This window comes from Odocoileus virginianus, chromosome 3, assembly GCF_023699985.2.
Source record: "Odocoileus virginianus isolate 20LAN1187 ecotype Illinois chromosome 3, Ovbor_1.2, whole genome shotgun sequence".
NCBI classification, from domain to species: domain Eukaryota; kingdom Metazoa; phylum Chordata; class Mammalia; order Artiodactyla; family Cervidae; genus Odocoileus; species Odocoileus virginianus.
This window is the reverse complement of record NC_069676.1, coordinates 8,338,958-8,361,175: the sequence shown is the minus strand read 5'-3', so window position 1 is coordinate 8,361,175 and position 22,218 is coordinate 8,338,958. Positions and strand designations below refer to the sequence as shown.

Genomic DNA, 22,218 nt, shown 5'->3' with positions numbered 1-22,218 from the left:
GCTCACTAGGCTCCTCAGTCCATGGGATTTCTCAAGCAAGGATATTGAAATTGGTTGTCATTTCCCCTCCAAGGGATCTTCCTGACCCACGGATCAAACACAGGTCCCCTGCACATTCTTCACTGACTGAGCCAATGGAGCTGACTGCCACTAGTTAGAGGAGTTAGCACTTAGTTAGAGGAGCTATCTCTCACCAATTTTAGGTTTGACTCAACTACATGTGCTTAACATACTACACTAAACAATGTACCAACAGAAATGTTTAATTCTTAACTAATTCATTAAAGTGTAATTACATATAATAAACTGTACATTTTAAAAGCATACAATTTGCTGGATTTCAGAAAAATAAAAACATTATTCAATTTGTGTATGACTTCAGAAGGTGCACAAGACATTTTAATTCATTTTTAATGTCACTCTTAATAATGCAATTTGCTCTGAGCCTTAGTTTTGCTTATTTCAGAAGAAACTGTGAGATGATTAATTCTCACTCACTTGAAAGTTGTGAAAAATGAATGAAATGTATAGAAGTACTTTGCTGAGTCCACAATTTTCAAGTTTAGAAGTACATGTATGTATTTGTATACACCTTTCTCTCAAACAGCCACACTCATCCATACATATACATGCACACAGTCTCATTTGTAATCCCATCCATTGTTTTAGAAGAAAACTTGAGAGAAAGTGGAAGGATAGTCATGAAAGAATAAATGCTTGAAAAAAGAAATAAATGCTTGAATTAGCATAAATAGAATATAAAAAGTTTAACAGGAAGATGTGAAATAGACTGTGTGATCTTAATTTTGATAATGCTTTACTTTTTTATCTTAAATTCTCCAAGACTTCAGAGTCAGAACCATATTTACATTTGTTGTTGTTGTTTAGTCCCTAAATTGTGTCTGACTCTTGTGACACCGTGGACTATAGCCCTGTAGGCTCCTCTGTCCATGGGATTTTCCAGGCAAGAATACTGGAAAGAGTTGCCATTTCCTTCTCCAATATTTACATTGGGCAATGTGAAATTCCCTGTACCAGCTAATGGCTCAAAATTCCTCCAAACTGACTCTAATTTTCTTATATTTAAGATAGGAGTTCAACACAGAATGCCTTTTAAGGGAAGCTCACTGATTGTATTGAAAAGCTTAAACTCAGCTCAGAGGGACAACATCTGATTGAACAAGTATCTATATTAGATTCATCTTGCTCCTGTAATAAATTACCTCAACAGTAGTTTAGAATGAATGTCTATCTTGAAGTTCTAGAAGGTCAGGAACCTGAAATGGGTCTCTTTGGGCTAAAATTGAAATGTTGGCAGGACTTTGATCCTCATGGACACTCCAGAGGACAAGTATATCCCCTTTGTTATTTTATTTACATTGGCCACCATCATTCCTGGGCTCATGGCCTTTCCTCTATCTTCAAAACCAGGTGCATAGCATTTTTAACTGCCTATCTCACTTCACTTCTTCTTTCCCACTTTTAAAGGGTTACTGTGATTACATTAGTCCAATTTGGATAATCTGTGCTAATCTTCATAAGATTATATATAAATTAAGATTAATTAACAATCTCATTGCTTCTGCTATTGTAATTTTTCTTGCAGTGCAAGCTAGGATATTCAAAAGTTCTTGGGAATATGATGAGGACATAGTTTTTGAGGATTTTATTCTGCCTGTGTTTTGTCACTTTGACTCTTTACAATCCAGTGAACTGTAACCCAACAGGTTTTTCTGTCCACGGACTTGTTCAGGCAAGAATGCTGGAGTAGTTTGCCATTTCCTGCTCCGGGGGATCAACCCAACCCAGGGACTGAAATTGCCTTTCTTGCTTCTGCTTTGGAAGGCAGATCCTTTACCGCTAGCACCACCTGGGAAGCCCCTTTATTCTGCCTACTGCAAAGTATATTTCAGACAGAAATTATTTGATGTCACTCATTTATTTTACATAAATAAAAATCAAATAAATTTATCACTATAAAGTAAGTGAAACTATTTTCTTTCAAAATTACATACATGAAATATTTTTGGTAAAGACCTAAGACTACCAACACATGAGTCAAATTCAGGACCACTGCCTTGCTGTTCAAATTGTGATTCACAGACCAGGATCTGCAGCATCAATAACATTTAGCATCTTGATAGAAATGCAGAGTTCCTGGGCTCCCTGAATCAGACTTGTTGAATCATGATTTGAATTTGAACTACAACCTTTAGCAATTTGTAGAAATAGTGAATTAGAGACATGCTGGTCTAGAATAAATTTTCTCACCTTCTCATTGTTGACATTTGGGACAGTATAATCATCTGTGTTGGATGCTGTCCTGCACAGGTTTTCAGTGGCAGCCCTACAGACAAGCCAAATATCACCAGTTGTAAAATGGTCTTTGTTTGACAATCACTATCTCAGAGTTTGAGAACTGGAAGCATCATGAGAGAGTCCAGTCAAGATGCATTCTCTTACTTGTTTAAAACTTTGATCAGAACATTAAACCTCTCTGAATGTCTTTTGTACAATGGAGAATGAGGTGCATAAGTGGACAACATCACAGAATGAACTTCTATAAAATTAAAGCAGACAGTGACTCTAATTGCCAAGGAAGGTAATGGTATATAAAAATATCTAAATATGTCTCATAATAACAAACATTTTGTAATGAAAGGCTGACTGATGGCTCTAACTTCTGAAACCAAGTATGAAATTCCTAATAGCTTTGGGAAAAGATTCAGGAAGGCAAGCAATGTAGTGCCCAAAGTTTGATATGAAAGGACAATGTTATTCCACTTGTAAAAAGGGGAATAACAATTTTCTAGAGCTATCAAGACCTGTCTAGTCAATGATTGGTAGATCCGAGGGGCCTAATTGAGAGAGAATTCACAGTCTTAAACTTTGAGGAAACTTTAACTCAGGCTGGGAAAATGTGATGAGAGGTTTAGACCTCCAGATGCAGGGGAGTTCATGACAAAGAAGGAATAAAATCTAAATTCATCTTCCTTGTAACCTGGTCTCCTAGGAGCAGAGAGTCAGCTGGAAATATTTCCGTCTGTCCAGACCTGTGTTCCACAGGGAAATCATGACATAAATGTGGGTTACAACAGAAAAGATACCTACTGAGAATACAGAGTGAGCTATAAAACTCTTCTGCTGCAATTCTCTCAGCCTGAGAAATCTTGGACTTCATAGGATGTGTTTCCTTTGGACACCTAAATCTGGCTGGCCTTCAAGTCCTTCCTGCTGTTTTGTGAGACAGAGCTTCAGTCTCCAGTATCAACCCTCCAGGAGGCATTTGAACTTCCACTCAGAGACCTTTCTCGCAGTTCCCATCCAGGTGAGTCTGAGAGCCCAGTAGATATTGCAGGAGAGGACTGGTGCTGGTGCGAAGCCACTTGAGTCATGTCAGGCTCTTTGTGACCCCATGGACTGTAGCCCACCAGACTCTTCTACCCATGGGATTCTCCAGGCAAGAATGCTGGAGTGGGTTGTCATCTCCTACCCCAGGTGATCTTCCCAACCCAGGTATCGAACCCATGTTTTTTTGTGACTCCTGAGATGTTTTACCGCTGCACCACTGGGAAGCCCATGGGAGAGGACTAGAGAAAAAGAAATCCTTGAACCTCTATCAAAGGTCACCTGTGAGCCAATACAGTCTAGTTCAGATATCAAAAGTTATTGGCCAGAGAAACAAATATTGGCCTCAGTAAGGCAGGCTCAGTATTGGCAATCCAATGACAAAAACATGTCCATTAAGAAGAGGGAATGGAAGGCAGAAAGTGCTACCAGTAAAAGTGAAACATAAGTGCTCTGATATTACTAAATCACAAGAGTAGAAAAATAGCGTATTAGTGGTTGAGTGACATACAGTGAAATGAGGACATTTCATTTTATTTTAAGATGGACATTTTGATAGTTTCCATATTAATTAGAAAGATCCTAACCAAGGGATTTATGCAAATATATCCCTACAACAGCATTTTTTTGTAACTTATGTATCCTAGTATCTCTTCTCTCTCTCTCTGGATACTCACATAAAAAACATGTGAAGATAGGCACACTAAAGAAATTTACTTTGCAATTATTTTATTATTTATGAGGTTGTATTATATTTCCATTTGTTAACCATTTGCTTTCTCCACAAAAAGTTGTCTGTGAGAGCCCTTAGCTTTTGTATAGTATGGCTGAATTATAAGCATAAAAAATAATTTGAGGTTTTATTTTTTCACAAAATTATTGCCTGCAGTTTAGTTATTTTATGTATCTATAGATACATGCATGGGGATATTTAAGATTCTAAACTATGTGTGGTTAAATTATCAATTGTATGGTGTTCTTCCCATTACTTTTAATTTTAAAAATTTTTTTCTGACTGAAATAACTGACCTATCACTTTATATTCTTCATGTGCAGAACCCTGTTTTAAACAAGAATAATAACAAATGTTCTCATGCATAGGTTCTTGGTTTCTTTTAAAATTTCTCTTTCTGTGTTATGTGTGCATATCTATTCATACACTTTTCTACAAATGCATGAACAGAGTCCAATGCATATCCTAAATGCTCTTTATGTTTCAGTACAGCCTTTTTTCTACCTGTTTCCCATTTTCCTTATTTATCAATATGCACCAGGGACTTTCTTCCTGTATAGTACTAGTTTATTATTTTCAATAGCTGTTTAATAATTCTTGGTAGGGGATGTGCTATTTACACTATAAATGATCTTCCATAATCTTTCCCATTAAAGTGCTGTTGTATCATCGCTACAAAAATATTTGAAGCTGTTAAGTTCTAACTGTTGTTCTGACTGGGAGCAGCTGTGTTTCCAGAGAACACTAAGGAATGTCTGTCTGTCACACTGAAGAGAGATGGGTGGAGGCCAGGGATGCTCTAAACATCCTATAAGTCACAGGACAGATCCCACCACGGAGGATAACCTGCTTGAGAATGTCAATAATGCAAAGACTGAGAAACTTTTGGAGTTAAAGAACTTCTATACTTGTAATATGTATACCATTCTTCAGAATGTTTTCCCAACATTGTAACACTATAAATTTCTGTAGCAGGAATAGATAGTACCTGTTTGCTCCCTGTTTCAAGGTACCACTGCAAACAGAGTGACAGCTCTTTAAGCATTCTCCAAGGCTGCAGGGTTTGGAAAATATTGTTGTTTTCTAAACTAGCACTGAGTTTGATCAAAGATTCACATATTTGATCACCATTCTAGTTTGCCTCTATTATCATATAGAGATATGTATACTGCGTGTGTGCATGCTTAGTTGCTCAGTTGTGTCTGACTCTTGCAACCCCGTGGACTATAGCCCACGAGGCTCCTCTGTCCATGAAATTCTCCAGGCAAGAATCCTGGAGTTGGATGCCGTTTCCTACTCCAGGGGATGTGAAATACTTCTATGGCCAAATATTTATGGTTATGTATACATATACATTATCTGTTTATTACTCTACCATTATCAGCCTTTCAAATAAGTTTTTAAAAGCTAGTGTTTTTCAGTTGGCATTTGGAGGATGTTCTGGCCATACAAATACTTCACCTTTTACTTAGCTAAATATGATTATCTTCTTACTTGTCAGTTTCTTGCCTTAATTAAAATTCCTTGCCCCACCTGTAGATTGTAATATGAAGTTTTCTAGATGTTCACCAAAAATTATTAGTTACTCTTATAGTGAATAGATAATCCCTATGATTTTTTGGTAATATGACTGAAGGAGGGGGAAAACTTCATTTTCTTCCAGGTACATATCCACTTTTGCCAGCTTTTATTCAATAATCTAACCTTGCCAAATAAATTGAAATATAACCTTACCATATATTCAGTGTACATCTATACTGAGACCTAATTCCTGATTCAATCAACAAATAATAACTGAGCATCTACTATATGCCACTATTTCTAGGAACATTGTCTACTATATTCACTTATGTCTATAGCTTTGCCAATTTAATTACTAATCTGTGTGACATCATTAAGTTATTACAATTTTTGTCATCTTTCAGTTAGTTTTTTTAATTGAAGTATATTTGATTTACAAAGTTATATCCATTTTAGATGTGTGACATAATGACACCATTATTATAGATTATACCTCATATAAAGTTTCTATAAAATGCTGGCTATATTCCATGTGCTGTACAAAGTATCCTTGCAACTTATTTATTTTATACATAGTAGTTTGTGCTTCTCAATTCCATGCTTCTGTCTTAACTCTTCCCTCTTCCTTTTCTCAATGGTGACAGACAAAGCAAATGTTATTGCTTATATGCAGAATCCAAAAAAAGAAAAAGAATATACCCAAACAGACCACAAATGTAGAGAATGAGCTACTGTTTCGGTTAGTTTTTTATGCTCCATTAAATTTTGCTAATGTAGTTGCTCTGAAGTAATCTATTTTTTTAAATTTATTTATTTTTTATTTTTTTAGTTAATTAATTTTACTTTACAACATTGTATTGGTTTTGCCATACATTGACTTGAATCCGCCATGGGTATACATGTGTTTCCCATCCTGAATCCCCTCCCACCTCCCTTCCCATCCCATCCCTCTGGGTCATCCCAGTGCACCAGCCCTGAGCACCCTGTCTGATGCATCGAACCTGGACTGGCGATTCGTTTCACACATGATAATTTACATGTTTCAATGCCGTTCTCCCATATCATCCCGCCCTTGTCCTTCCCTTCTTTTTATTTCATAATTTCACATTTACTTAAATGTTTTCTTGTGTAAGTATAGATATAGTTACACACCTTTCTGAAAATAAGAAATGAAAAAGTAGATGAAGTCTCTAATGATTAGGATCTTACATTATAGTGGCAACTTAGGCATGCTAAGTTGCTTTAGTCAAGTTTGACTCTTTGCAATCCCGTGGATGGTAGCCCACCAGGGTCCTCTGTCGTTGGGATTCTCCAGGCAAGAATACTGGAGTTGGTTGTCATTTCCTCCTCCAGGGGATCTTCTTGACCCAGGGATGGAACCCGCATCTCTTATGTCTCCTACGTTGGCAGGCAGGTTCTTTACCACTGGCATCACTTTATTTTTAGATGGCAACATCATAGTACAGTGAAATAAGCATGTGTGTGACATACTGTCCTCAGGCTTAAATCATTTGGAGAAAGTTATCCACAATAAGAGAATGGATATTCAGGATGTGCTCAAAATTTACAGAGCAGGGTCTGGAAAAGTCTTTGCATTTTGGATAAAGACAGGAACCAGGATTAAAGTGTACCCATGGATTTATAAAAGAAAAATAAGACAAAATATTAAATCCAAGAATAACAGACAAGCAATCACCTATAGTCTATAAATTCATTGAATGCAAAACAAAAAAAAGCTTTATTGTTCTTTGTAAATCACATCAAGTTTGATAACAGTGGTTATAAACCTGGCCTCTGGACTCAGACTATTTGGGTTAAAATACCAACTGTCTAGCTTTGAGACCCTGGGAAAATCATTCACTGCTCTGTGCCTCAGTTTTGTATCATGAAAAACTAAGATAATAATGAAACTGCTTCATAAAGTTATTGTGAAGATCAAGTGAAACAATCCGTTTAATGCATTGATTCATGTTAAATATTCATTTAAGTGTTAGCCATTTGTTGTTGTTAGCCATAAGTCCTGTCCAACTTTTTGCCACCCCATGGACTGTAGCCTGCCAAGTTCCTCTGTCCAGGGGATTTTCCAGGCAAGAATACTGGAGCGGGTTGCCATTTCTTCCTCCAGAGGATATTCCTTACCCAGGTATTGAACCCGAGTCTCCGGCATTGGCAGGAGCCAAGGCACTGAGCCACCAGGGAAGACCTAAATGTTAGCCATTAATATCTTTTATAGCATCATGCTCAATAGATATTTATTAAATAAATGAACAGTGAGATATCAAATTCCTGTTTCAGATTTATCTGTAATGGATCACTGTTATTTGAAGACATTTAATATGAAAAATATTTATTAAAAATGTTAATTAAAAACATGCTTACAAAAACAAACAAAAAAAGCAGTGCTCTATTACAAAACTGAGACAGGGCTTGCTTCATTCCCTATCAGACTGTTCTCAGAGAGGCAGTAGTCTTGGAGCAGGATCTTCTTTACCCTGTTCTTATATTGAATTTAGCTGTTAGTCCACCAAGAAGTGAAAGTGAAAGTCACTCAGTCATGACCAACTCTTTGTGACCCAATGGACTATACAGTCTATGGAATTCTCCAGGCCAGAATACTGGAGTAGATAGCCTTTCCTTTCTCCAGGGGACCTTCCCAATCCAGAAATCGAACCCAGGTCTCCCCCAATGCAGGCAGATTCTTCACCAGCTGAGCCACAAGGGATGCTCAAGAATACTGGGGTGGGTAGCCTATCCCTTTTCCAGCGGATCTTCCCGACCCAGGGATCAAACAGGAGTCTCCTGCATTGCAGGTGGATTTTTTACCAACTGAGCTATTAGGGAAGACCTAGACCACCAAGGCTAGGAGCAAAGTTCCCTGATTCTTACCCTGTTTGAAAGTAAAAATGTTTCAAGGAGGCAAAGACTGCAAAATAGGTACAAAGTTTATTATTAAGAGACACAGCACAATAAACGGAAGGATACCCAGAGAAGCAGTTTATTTAAATCAGCACAGAAATACAACCCCAGAGAGGAATGCTGGTGTCCTGAATGAGGAGCACAGTAAAAAGGTGATTTAAATCATATACAGAGAACAGTCCTTCTGGGTCTTTGCTTACACTTGGCCAGTTAATTGTTTTCTTTTATCACACCTGATTGGTCCTAGAACCCTCACCAAGACGCATACACAACTTTTTGCTAAGATAGATCCCATCACAGACCTGTGGGTGCATGTCCACACTTATTTTGGGGTGGGACCCCCTCCCTTCTCAACTCCCAAGGATCCTCCCTGCACATGTACAGACACGGAAGTCTTCCTTGACCTCAGGAGTGGGCACTTTATCTCTTTACTTCAGCAGAAATCAGCTTCTGCCTCTAGATTTGTCCTTGGAATATCTGGGTGAGAACAAAACTTCAATTTTACTTCACTTGACCAACACCAGCTGTCCAGTCCAGGGGTGGGGCTCACCTATCTTCTACTTCAAGACCACAAAAAAGAAAAAGTCTAAAAATATGGAAAAGTCTCAGGACAAATCTTATACTGCTTAAAATAAGACATACTAAACTCTTACTGTGTCTGCATATACCTTTTTGTGAACTGTTGATTTATTCCTTTTGCTTATTGTTTCTTGGATATTCAATCTGTATGGTGTTTCACATCATACACATATTACTATTTATGCTATTGGAATAAAGGTACTTTTTCCTCTTGACATCAAGGAGACCTTACAGGTGCTGGAATTTTACCAAGCTGAAGAAGTTATTCTTCTTCACCACAATGTCTTAGAGAACATTTGAGCTTACTAGATCATTTTCCTGCAATATCCATTTCATTTCTTTTAGTCTCTCTTGTACTTATATATATATATATATAAAAATATATATATAAATATATATAAATATATATATATATATTTATAGATATATTTATATATATTAATATTTATATTATATATAATATTATATATATATACTTATGACTGTTCTGCATCCTCGTTGCTGCATGCAAATTTTTCTAGTTGTAGCACTGCTACTCTTCATTGTGGTGCGCTGGCTCCTCATCAAGGTAGCTTTTCCTGTTGCTAAGCATGGGTTCTAGGCACACAGGCTTCAGTAGTTGTGATGAATGGGCTTAGTTGCCAAGTGGCATATGGGATCTTCTGGGAGCAGTGATCAAACCTGTGTCCCTCAGGTTGGCAGACAGATTCTTAAGTACTGGACCATCAGGGAAGCCCTCTCTCTTACTTTTTAATTTCTTTTTAAAAATACATGGCAGAAAGACTCATACATAGATGGAACCCCTAGTTTATTGGTCCATGGAAAGGTTAGGAAGTGGAATTTCTGGGTACCATTTATACATTCTTTAGGAGAAAGATAATCTGATTTGACCAGCTTCAATTGTAATGACACAGGCAGGTAGTTCTAGGTGAGAAATGCATGGTAGTAACACAGCCCAGGAGGACTTGGTATGTGTCTGTGCCCTGTGGCTTGAGAGCAGTTCCTAAAGCAGAGGTGACATAACACAGAGGTGAGAATTCAGTCAACAGATAGTATTAAGAAATTTGTTTGAATTCACAGGAAGCCTTGGCAACAAATTAATAAAAGTCAAGAAAGGACATACAAAAAGGGATCTCTGGACTGAAGTGCCAGATGTAGCAGGAAGGCCACCTTGTTCCTCAGCATCCCTGGCACCATCTCTAATCACTCCCCATCTTGCTTATCCCTCTGCCCCAGTGGTTCCAAGTTTGCATTTGAACATGTGGAACAAATACCTTCCTCAGGTCCTTGGCAGTGGCCATTCCCTCTGCCAGGCACAAGCTCCTCCTGATGTCATGCTACATCATTCTCTTTCTTTCTTGAGGTACCTGCTGAATTATCACCTGTTTGCCAGCCTTATTTGAACACTCAGCACAAGATAATATCTCCTATCAAGATTTTTTTTATCCATGGATTTGTTTCCTTCATAGCATTTGTCATCACCTGACAGTTATTTGCATATCATTTTCACCATCCATGGATGGTGAGGTATTTATTTTTAAGCACCCTATGCTTATTGCCTATGTGTTCTTGGAATGTGGTTGGCACTTGAAATATGTTCTTCAAAGACATGCAAGAATTTCTTCTTACAATTGCAGCATATAAGATCTTTTAGAGAATATGCTGAGAATGGGGCAAAATTTCCTATGCAGAGATGAAGTGAGTGAGGCATAATCTCAAGAAGAACTTATCTATAACCAATTAAAGTCAATTTGTTGACTGCAAAATAAAAATTTTCCAGGTTCAGTAATATGGGTAATGCCCATTGGTGTGAAAATTATTCGTGTTCTGTTCTGACACCTTTCTTAATAACTCAGTGATGTATTTTGCATCAATGCTGCTGGCTGATGATCCCCTTGTTAAGTTAGTATCCTGTATACATGGAATCTCTTCACTTCAGTGAAAGAATAAAGCATTTTCCACCTGTGCATCTCAGCTCTCAGTTGTCTCTTTATTTTATTGTAGGAGCTTAGGAATATACCTTAGTTCTGCAGCTACCCACAGCTCAAAGTTAAGTGCAAAAGCTTCAGTGATGTACACAGGTGTCACACTTATGATGAGCCCATTTCTCTAGAATTTGAGGAATAAAAACATAAATGAAGTTCAGAAGAGTCCCTGTGTGATGACGAGAAGAAAATGTACAGATATCCTGGGTGTGATGAAGTACTCTCGACTGCACAGTGCAAAGCCTTGGAACTAAAAATTGTGGTTCTTTGACCATTATAGAATCAGCTTTGCTCTGTCCATTTACTTCCTGGGATTTTCATTTTTAAAATTAAAATTTATGCAGTGTCAGTAACTCATTTTATTAAGCTTTCTCCTCAGTCTAATATAAAGCCAGTTTTTTTAATTTGTATATTTTTTTTAATTTACAAACTTTGTCTGTCTTTGCATAGAAATATATGGAAATTTTCAATTCTTTATAGGGTGAGACATCAATTTTTCAATAATAATTTCTGTTCTGACATTTTTCTTAGTAACATGGTGATGCATTTTGCATCCCAAGTAAATTTTTCTTGTTTTCCCGAAAGAGTAGTTGTTGTTATATTACTCATTTTAAAAAATACAATTAAAAACCAAAATAATGTGTATAATTTTTTACTAGAGGGAAATCTGAGACCATGATTTTTTTCACCTTTGTGTAAATCATTACTTTGTATGTCATATCTTAACTGCTTGTTCTGATAAAGTGAAAGTGTTAGCCTCTCAGCTGTGTCCAACTTTTGTGACCCCATGAACTATAGCCTGCCAGGCTCCTCTGTCCATGGAATTCTCTAGGCAAGAGAACTAGAGTGGGCAGCCATCTGTAGACTTAAATAAAAGTGTGTGTATATGTGGGCATTGAGTTTTATTCTCCTCAAAAGGATCCTATTCTCTTATTCAGCTCCATGCCCACAGTGCCTGCTCTAGTGACTGGTGAAATGCTCACCAAATACATGTCAGCAGGTGGAATCTACACTGAAACAAATTTTGGCAAATAAAATTTATTCATTTAATGCTAGCTATTATACTTAATATGGCTTTTGGGTCAGGGAAAAACATGAATACAAAGAAAAGTTTTAAATTTGCTTTGTATTACTAAGTGAAATATTTATCATGCTATACATCTACACATTGAACTATGGAAGATTGATGTTCCCGTGAAAGGATGTTTTTCACTGGGGTGATGGTTTGATGTGCTTAAGTTGTTTTATATTGAATTTGCTTCCTGATTTCATCTTGAAATATTCCCATGATGCCTATAAATGCTACTCTTTCCATTGCTCTAAACAAAATTAAAATTTTTATGCTCATTAAATGTTCAGTGATAAACAATATAAGTTTCATTTCTTATTACATATAATAGATGTATAATATATACCATATAATATACACTACATATTATAAAATACATATTATATATATATATACACCATACACAATATATACTGAATAATTATTTATATTTATATTATATTATAATTATATATATGATAATATATATCATAATATATAATGTGCAGTATTATTTATATTTGTGTGTGTGGTGTATGTGTGCATGCTCAGTTGTTTCTGACTCTTTGCAACCCCATGGACTACAGCCCACCAGGTTCCTATGTCCATGGAATTTTCCAGGTAAGAATACTGGAGTGGGTTGCCATTTCCTTCTCCAGACCATCCCAGCCCAGGGATTAAACCCGCATCTCCTGCATTGCAGATGGATTCTTTACCACTGAGCCACAAGGAAAGCAGAGGCCCTGTGAGTCCCACCTATATCACCTTGATCCTGTACATTTCTGAGGTTTTCAGCACAACTGCCAACAGTTACCTCCTAAATCTCTTTACCTGACCAAGAAAATCTCTCTGCATACTTGCATGGTTATCTGACAGTGACAGTGGTATAATAATTGCTCCCTCAGGAGAGGAATTACACATTTTCATTTATTTTCTTGGGCTTCAAAATCACTGTGGATGGTGACTGCAACCATGAAATTAAAAGATATTTCCTCCTTGGAAGAAAAGCTATGACACACCTAGACAGTGTATTAAAAGCAAAGACATCACTTTGCTGACAAAGTTTCCTATAGTCAAAGCTATGGGTTTTCCAGTGGTCATGTACAGATGTGAGAACTGAACCAGAAAGAAGGCTGAGCACTGAAGAATTGATGCTTTAGAACTGTGGTGTTGGAGAAGACTCTTGAGAGTCTCTTGGACTGCAAGATCAAACCAGTCAATCTTAAAGGAAGTCAACCCTGAATATTCATTGGAAGGACTGATGCTGAAGCTGAAGCTCCAACATTTTGCCACCTTATGCAAAGAGCCAACTCACTAGAAAAGACCCTAATGCTGGGAAAGACTGAATGCAAGAGGAGAAGGGGATGACAGAGGATGAGATGGTTGGATGACATCACTGACTCAAGGGCCATGAGTTTGAGCAAACTCTGGGAGATAGTGAAGGACAGGGAAGCCTGGAGAGCTGCAGTCTATGGGGTCACAAAGAGTCAGACATAAGTTAGCAACTGAACAACAGCAACAATATGAACTAGACTTTCCTGACATTTAACCTGGTCTCCTGGGAACAGAGTACCATAAAAATAATTTCCTGTCTAACTAGACCAGTGCCCACAGGGAAGCGTTGTGATCAGAGGTGGGAGTAACAATGGAAACAGTGCCTAATGAGCAGACATGGGGAGCAGTAAATATTTTCTCTGCTGCAGTCCCACAGTCTAAATAACCTATAGCTGCACAGGACATGGTTGTTGGTTTTGAAGTTCTACATCTGAAAAAGGACTAATGCTTCCCTCTTTCCTTCTGACCTGCCTGGGAACAGAGCTCCAGTCTTCATCATTCACCATCCAGGGAGGAACTTGAATATCCACACAGGGACTTTCTTCTGATAGTCCCCATCTAGGTGAGTGTGAGTTCTATAGATACTTCAAGAAAGGTTCAGAGAGAATGGAAGTACAAAACTTTCATCTGAGGTCACCTGAGTGCCTAATTATCTTACACCAGAGCAGAGATATTAGTCATGCTGTGTTGCTAGGTTGACTAATTATAATTTGTTTATTTAATATGCTCAAAGGAGAAGTGTCTGATAGACTCAGAAACACAAGAGACTTTGCTGACTATTAAGTGATGGGAATGGAAGTCCTATTCGGAGACATGAATGAAAGAGGAACTGGGAGCTCAAACTGGTTCCGGTAAAGTAGAACAGATTAGAAGCTTACAGTTATGGAGGAAAGGAAACATAGATTTGGAGGCATGGATGGTGAAACATATACCTTTTATCAGCTTTCTAAGATGGGCTATATTTGGCATCTTCCATTTTTTCCCACATCTATTTAATTAAGTACTGCCTTGGAACAGAGTTCTTGAGACATACATTTCACAGTATCTTCTCTCACAGTGAATGTTCACATGAAAAAGCTGTATTTGATATGCAAGGTGGTATACTAATGAGCTTTAGTTTGCAACTCTTTGTTACCAAGTGGTGGGAAGGCAATAGAGACATTTGTAAGGTAGAAGAAAATAATCAGCCAAACTCATCACAAGTTATAATCTTTCACTTAGTGACATGAAACAAGTTTGTTAAATTTTGTATATACATTGAGTAAATTTGTCTACCAACTTAGAAGAATAGATACCTCTTCCCCCACTTTTTGGGTAAAGATTTTTTAATGGTTAGAATGTGTCTGTAGTCTCACTAAGTATAAACAGCTGATACCATGCTAGTTCTTAGATTCAAATGGGTTTTCTGGCTCAAAAACTTTTCATTTAAAATCATTTAGAACCTCTATATCACTTACATTTAAAATCCTCATCTATTGTTGAACATTGTGTATTTTCTGTTGTAAATTGTGGGCTAATTCCCTTTGCTCCTTTTTCTAGTAGAGTTCAGTTAGTAAAATGCTTTATCATTACAAAGATAATGATTCATGTTTCCTTTGATAAATTACTTTAGGGTACCTTATTAAGCATTCTGGGCATCAGGGGAGTATAACTGGGTTTGGGATGGTGCTGGAAGCAAGGAGTCTCTCTTTTTCACTGTCTCCCAGAGACTGCCTGAGCTTATCAGATCTTGTTTTGTAGATAAAGGGGTTCAGCATGAGGGTTACCATAGTGTAGATCACTGAGGCCATCAGACTCATCCAAGAAGATGAAATGCCTGCAGAACTGAGATACACATACCCCAAGGGCAGTGCCCTAGAGCCAGGCAACCACCAAGAGGTGGGATCTATGGGCAGTTTTTATTTTCCTCCACATGTTCTATTGTTTCTTCTCTCTCAGTTTTTTTTTTTTTTTTTAACTTCTTGTCCAGGGATCAAACCTGGGTCTCCCATACTACAGGCAGATTCTTTAGCATCTGAGCTACCAGGGCAGCCCAGCATAAATTTTCTTTTAAGAGAAGGCAAAAAAAGAGCTCATATTAAATGGAATGCCACTTCCTCAAGAAGCTTGCCAACTTGAATTTAGGTACTATTTCTGCATTTCTTATGGTAAAGATAATTTTCTATTAATAGCTAGCACAATGTCCTAATTATTGCGACTGGAAGTAGGAAAAGCCAAGAAGTAACAAAACCAGCAGACCATAATGTGCTGTATTTGTGTGTGTATGTCTGTTTGTGTGTGTGTCTGTGTGTGTTTTCAATGAGCATTTCTCTGGGCAGTGATACTTGGGTTTATATACTCCAAAACGAAACCCCTTAAAAGACAAATCCTGCAGTGTTAACAGCAGAAGGGTATAAGGAGTTGATCCGCTTCTACTCAGAGGAATGAATCAAAACAAACAAACAAACAAAAAACTGTGAGGAACAACATGTGAATTAAGGTCTCAGCTGTAGCAGGGAGGTCACCTTATTCCTCAGCAGCCTCTGACACCATCTCTCATAACTCTCCCAAGTGCTTATTCCCCTAGACACTTTGGCTTCCTTTTAAGTCTAAAACTTGAAACAAGTGACCTACTTAGGACCTTTGCACTGACTCTTTCTCCAACAGGGCACACTCTTTCACCAGGTAATTTTGTGTCTCTGCTTTGTCTTTCTTTAGGCTTCTGTTCAAATTTCTCCTGGTTTGCAGATCTTCTTCAACTCCCATTAAGATGTAACACCTTCATTCACTCTATTTATAATTATTTTTTTCCCCTAAAACCTGTCACCAGGTATATGCTTTTTGTTTGCTAATTTATATTCTTTCTTTATTATTTATCATTGAGAGTTTTGTTCTCAGCAACCTATAATTTTAGCCCAGAATACAGTCAATTGTTGTTGTTTAATAGTTAATTTATGTCTGACTGTTTTGCAGTCTCATGGACTATAATCTGCCAGGCTTCTCTATCCAAGGGATTTCCCAGACAAGAATACTGGAGTGGGTTGCTATTCCTTCTCCAGGGGATCTTCCTGACCCAGGTATTGAACTCTTATCTACTGCATTGGCAGGTGGATTCTTTAGCACTGAGCCACCTGAGAAGGCCGAGACACAGTATTCAACATAAATTCCTCAAATGTATGAAATAATTTTGCATTTAAACTGTGTAATAAGAGTACCTGTTGGTGGAAAACTGACTATGGGAATTTCTATTCACTGTTGTCACAGCTTCCCTGGTGGCTCAGACCATAGAGTCTGCCTGCAATGCAGGAGTCCTGGGTTCTATCCCTGAGTCAGAAAGATCCCCTAGAGAAGGGGATGGCAACCCACTCTAGTATTTTTGCCTGGAAAATCCCATGGACAGAGGAGACTGGTAGGCTGCAGTCCAGGGGTTGCAAACGGTCAGACATGACTGAGCTGAAATGAACTGAAATGAACAGATAACACTTATGATGTCACAGAAAGCCATTTAAAATGACTGAATATAATTTACAGCATTTCACTATGTTAAGGTCTATATATGTAAAAATTAGTCATCTTTCTTTCTGTCCTAGTAGTGATCACTACCACATGGTACCAGGCAACAATACACAAATTTCAGAATTTATTCTTCTGGGATTTTCAAAGGAACCAGAATTGCAGCCCCTCATATTTGGCCTTTTCCTATCCATGTACCTGATCACTGTGTTTGGAAACCTGCTCATCATCCTGGCCATCATCTCAGATTCCCACCTCCACACACCTATGTACTTCTTTCTCTCCAACCTGTCCTTTGTAGACATCTGTTTCATCTCCACCACTGTCCCAAAGATGCTGCTGAATATAATAACTCAAACCAAAGTCATTACCTATGAAGACTGCCTCACCCAGATGTATTTTTTCCTACTCTTTGTACAGTTGGACAACTTCCTTCTGACTGTGATGTCCTATGACCGCCTCATAGCCATCTGCCACCCCCTTCACTACACAGTCATCATGAACCCTGTTCTCTGCGGACTGCTGGTACTGATATCATGGCTAATAGGTGCCTTGAATTCCTTGTTACAAAGCTTACTGGCATTACGACTGTCTTTCTGTACCATCTTGGAAATCCCCCACTTTTTCTGTGAATTCAAAGAGGTGATCCAACTTGCCTGTTCTAACACTTTTCTTAATAATGTGATGATGTATTTTGCAGTTGGACTGTTTGGTGGTGGTCCATTCACTGGGATATGTTACTCTTACTCTAAGATAGTTTTCTCCATACATGGAATCTCATCAGCTCAGGGGAAGTACAAAGCATTTTCCACCTGTGCATCTCACCTCTCAGTCGTCTCCTTGTTTTATTGTACAGGCTTAGGAGTGTACCTCAGCTCTGCTGCTACCCATAGCTCACACTCAAGTGCAACAGCCTCTGTGATGTACACAGTGGTCACACCCATGCTGAACCCCTTCATCTACAGTCTGAGAAATAAAGACTTAAAGAGATTTCTAAGAAGATTCTTCAGGATGGCAGCTATAAAAGGACCAATTGTCCTGGGGCTGAGGAAGTGTCAGTTATTACAGCACTCAAAGCATTAGAGGCAGAAATTGTGATTCTTGATCAGATTTCAGAAAGAGCTCTTATGCCTTGTATTTGTTTCCTGGCCTTTCTATTTCTTTGATTTCAACTTCTCCATATAATTTAAGTAAGTCACTTGATTAAGTTTTCTATTCTGTCTGGTATACAGATATTTTCCTTACTTCTCTAAGTTTATTAATTTTTTTCTGAAATTGGATGAGAAATATTTGAAAATTTCCATTTATTTCATGGGGAAATTTTTTTTCCTGATTTTTTTCTCTTTAAATGAGAGCTATCTTCCCAAGTATTTTTTTTTTTTTTAACTTTCCATAAAGAATTGTCTTGGGTTGTATCACTCACATAGAAAGGCCACACTTAACAGCTAGAGTAGCATATATAATTCCATTGCAGAGTGAAATCTGAAACCAGTTTGTTATTTTGAGTCTCCCATTTTTTTGTTTACATCATAACCTTATTTCCATAATATCTTGATAATATCAACTTTATTCATACTACTGAGTTTTATAACTACTCTTCTGGGGTTATATGCTGCTTGTTCAACCTGTGTCCCTAGTATCTACCATAGTCACCTATTAAAAATCATCATCAAATGTGTATTTCCCAGTAAAATCTATACTAAAAATGCAAATATGAATAAATAAACTGACCTAATATGGTCTTTGTGCTCCAAAATTGCTTCTAATGGTGACTGCAGCATGAAATTAAAAGACTCTTGCTCCTTGGAAGAAAAGCTATAAAAATTCTAGGCAGCATATTACAAAACAGAGACATTACTTTGCCAACAAAGGTCCATATAGTCAAGGCTATGGTTTTTTTCAGTAGTCATGTATGGATGTGAGAGTTGAACCATAAAGAAAGCCAAGCACTAAAGAACTGATGCATTCAAACTGTGGTGTTGAATAGGACTCTTGAGAGTCCCTTAATAGCAAGGAGATCAAACCAGTCAATCCTAAAGGAAACCAACCCTGAATATTCACTGGAAGGACTGATGCTGAAGCTGAAGCTCTAATACTTTGGTTACCTGATGTGAAGAGCAGAGTCAATGGAAAAGATCCTGATTCTGGGAAAGACTGAAGGCAGGAGAAGGGGAGGACAGGATTAGATGGTTGGATGGCATCACCAACTCAATGGGAATGAGTTTGAGCAAACTCCAGTATATGGTGAAGGACAGGGAAGCCTGGCCTGCAGCGGTCCATGGGGTCACAGAGTCAGACATAACATCAACTGAACAACGGCAACAATATGGTCTTATTGTCAGAGATAACCTTAAATATGTCACAGCAAATTTTCAACCTTACATGTAAAAAATTTCTATCTATACATCTACTCACTGAAAAATGGAAAATTGGTGTCCAAGAGAGAGGGAGTCTATATATTGGAGTTAGCGATTGGTTGGTGTGTTTTATAATTGTTTTCCTGGATCACTCAATTTTGACTTTAACATTTCCTGTCCTGATTATGCTTATGACTCCTCTGTTGCTCTGAATGAAGGATCTTCACTTTTCTAAATTTCATCATAACCCCTAAAGATTCAGAAGCAGTGAATGAATAATATCAAGCTGAACCATTTCACATGTCCTTCCTCCTCAGGAATCTTCAGTCTTCATGATCAAAAGATGACTCACAAGCAAGCTTAAATTTCTACCCAGTCATGTGATTCCAGATCACCATTTACTTTGGCACAACATGCACATCCTTCCAGCTATTCCAAGTTTCTTAGAACAGAACTTAAAGTTCCTCATTAAGGAGAAACCAGTGAACCAACTGATAATCTAGTTATCTGAAACAAGTTTAAATAATAATCATGAGCATTGTCTCCAAATCAAAATGTATGCCAGAAATAAAAAGCAGTAGATTGTTATGCATGCTTTCATTACTCTTTGCTTTGTTGTTTCAGTTAGCCATTGCTGCATAACAAGCTATCCTAAATCACATAGTTTATCACAATGTCTTTCTTATCAAGTGAAATTAGATAGCTGGAGGTGCTCTGATCACTATTCAGATGCTCATAAGTCCACATAGCTGAGTTCAACTTTGTGCACATTGTGTATGATCCTATCATCCCAATGTGCTCACTCCATGCCTGTGTGCTCACCTCACATCAATAAATCCAAGAATAGTAGACTTTCAACAAATCCCCAAGGGATGAACCACACTATTTATATCTATATTAGATACTGGTGTGTCTGACATGTATCATCTTGATTCTTTTCATATATGAGATTTCTCAGCCCAACTACAAACCACCAGCTTCTGGAGTTCTTTGCCCAAGAGCTTTATTTGACAATCAACTTTGCCTGGCCTGCCAACTTGCATGACTATCTAGTAGTTGCAGTGAAATAATACCCCCTGCAATGTAGTTCTTCTCATACAGCAAGTCCATACCTGACCTCTAGAAACTGATAAATATTTCATGCAAAAACATAAAATATTGCATTTTTTTGCTGCTTCTGTTAGTCTTTTCCAGGCAAGTTGTTTCTCACATCTGCATTCAAGACTCTCATTGAGGGTGTCTGTCTTTCTTTATGTTTCAAGTTAGTTTCTCTGGCATCATGCCTCCCCTGAGGTGGAACAGGTCAATGCCATGTGCAACATTTTGCCCTGTGATTTCTCCCACAAAAAAATTGAGAGCATATGAGTGAGAGTCCAGCTTCCCCAGCTGTGCAGAAGATCCAGTGACTACATGCCTATCCAGAAAACTGACATAAACTTCATGACAAGGGAGTGGGGAGAGATTAGAAGAACAGCAACCAGGACTCTTGAAGGTCATCATAGATAAGCAGATTCTAACAACTCATCATGAATTCTATCAGGAAATGTTCTAAAACTGTTTACAGTTGTAGGTACTAAGAATGTGCTAAAAAACTGAACTGTACATTTAAAATTGGTGAATTGTATGGTACGTGAATCATGTCTTAATAAAGCTATTTTTAAAAGTTCAAAAATCTTTAAAGAAGGAAATAGGAAACTATAGTCCAATATACCAGATGAATATACATGAAAATATTCTAAACAAGATAGTGGTAAACCAAATTCTATGGAGCGTTAAATGGATCATAACCCAGAATCACATGGGGTTAATCTCTGGGACACAAGTAAGCTTCAACAAAAGCAAATCAGTCAATGTAATACACCATGTGAATCGAATTGAAGGTAAACATCATATGTTAATGACCATAGATGCAGAAAAATCATTTGACAAAATTCAACATTCTTTCGTGATAAAAATTCTACCAAAGTGACTATAGAAGGAATGAACCTCAACAGTAAAATGACCATATATGAAAAGCCCATAGATGGCATTATACTGACTGGTAAAAAGTTGAAAACATCCTCTTTAAGATCAGACACAAGACAAGAGGGCCCACTCTTCCCACTTCTATTCAACATAGTCCTGAAAGTTCTAGTTAGAGTACCTAGGTAAGAAAATACAGGCATCCTGATAGGAAAGAAAGACATCAATCTGTTTGTTTGAAGATGAAAAGTCTCTATATGTATGTATCTATATATCTATATCTATCTATCTATGAAAACCTAAAGGCTGCATCAAAAAACATTAGAACACATAAACAAATTCAGTAAATTTGCAGGATAGAGAATCAGTATGTAAAAATCAATTATGTCTACATACACTAACAATGAACAATCAAGAAAGGAAAACTCTCAATTATAATAGCATCATAAAGGGTGTAAAAATACTCAGAAATCAATTTAACCAAGAGGTCAAATTCCTACACACTAAACTATTTTAAGATTTTCATGAAAGAAGTGGAAGTAGGCCAAATAAATGAAGCAGTGTCATATGTTCTTGGATCAGACCAATTAATATGTCTAAATGGTAGAAAACAAATGAAATAATTACTTTTCCTATCTTAGTGCCTCAGGGACATCACATTTTCTAAATCTAAAGCACATTTTTGTTTATGCAATGAGAAAATCTCTATCAGCTTAAAAGTCTGAATATCCCCAAATTGAATTTAAATTTCCTCATCTACTTAAGATGAGATTACAACACAGTATGTCTTTCCCCAGGGGAAGCTAAATGAATAAATTCAGAAATGTAATCTCAGTTACTTGAACAAAGTTTTATTGGCTAAATGTCTATGGTGTTGGTGGTGGTTTAGTCGCTAAAACGTGTCTGACTTTTTGTAATGATATGAACTGTAGGCTGCTCTGT

The 22,218-nt window shown here is 37.5% G+C and overlaps 1 protein-coding gene across 1 annotated transcript; it reads left to right on the top strand.

Annotated features, from left to right (window-relative positions):
- The first annotated feature begins 17,047 nt into the window (after positions 1 to 17,047).
- On the top strand, positions 17,048 to 18,040 carry LOC110146557 (olfactory receptor 7A17-like). The gene has a single exon (XM_070460267.1). It carries the CDS (start codon positions 17,051 to 17,053, stop codon positions 18,038 to 18,040), a length of 990 nt encoding a protein of 329 aa, XP_070316368.1. The 5' UTR covers positions 17,048 to 17,050.
- Positions 18,041 to 22,218: the final 4,178 nt, after the last annotated feature.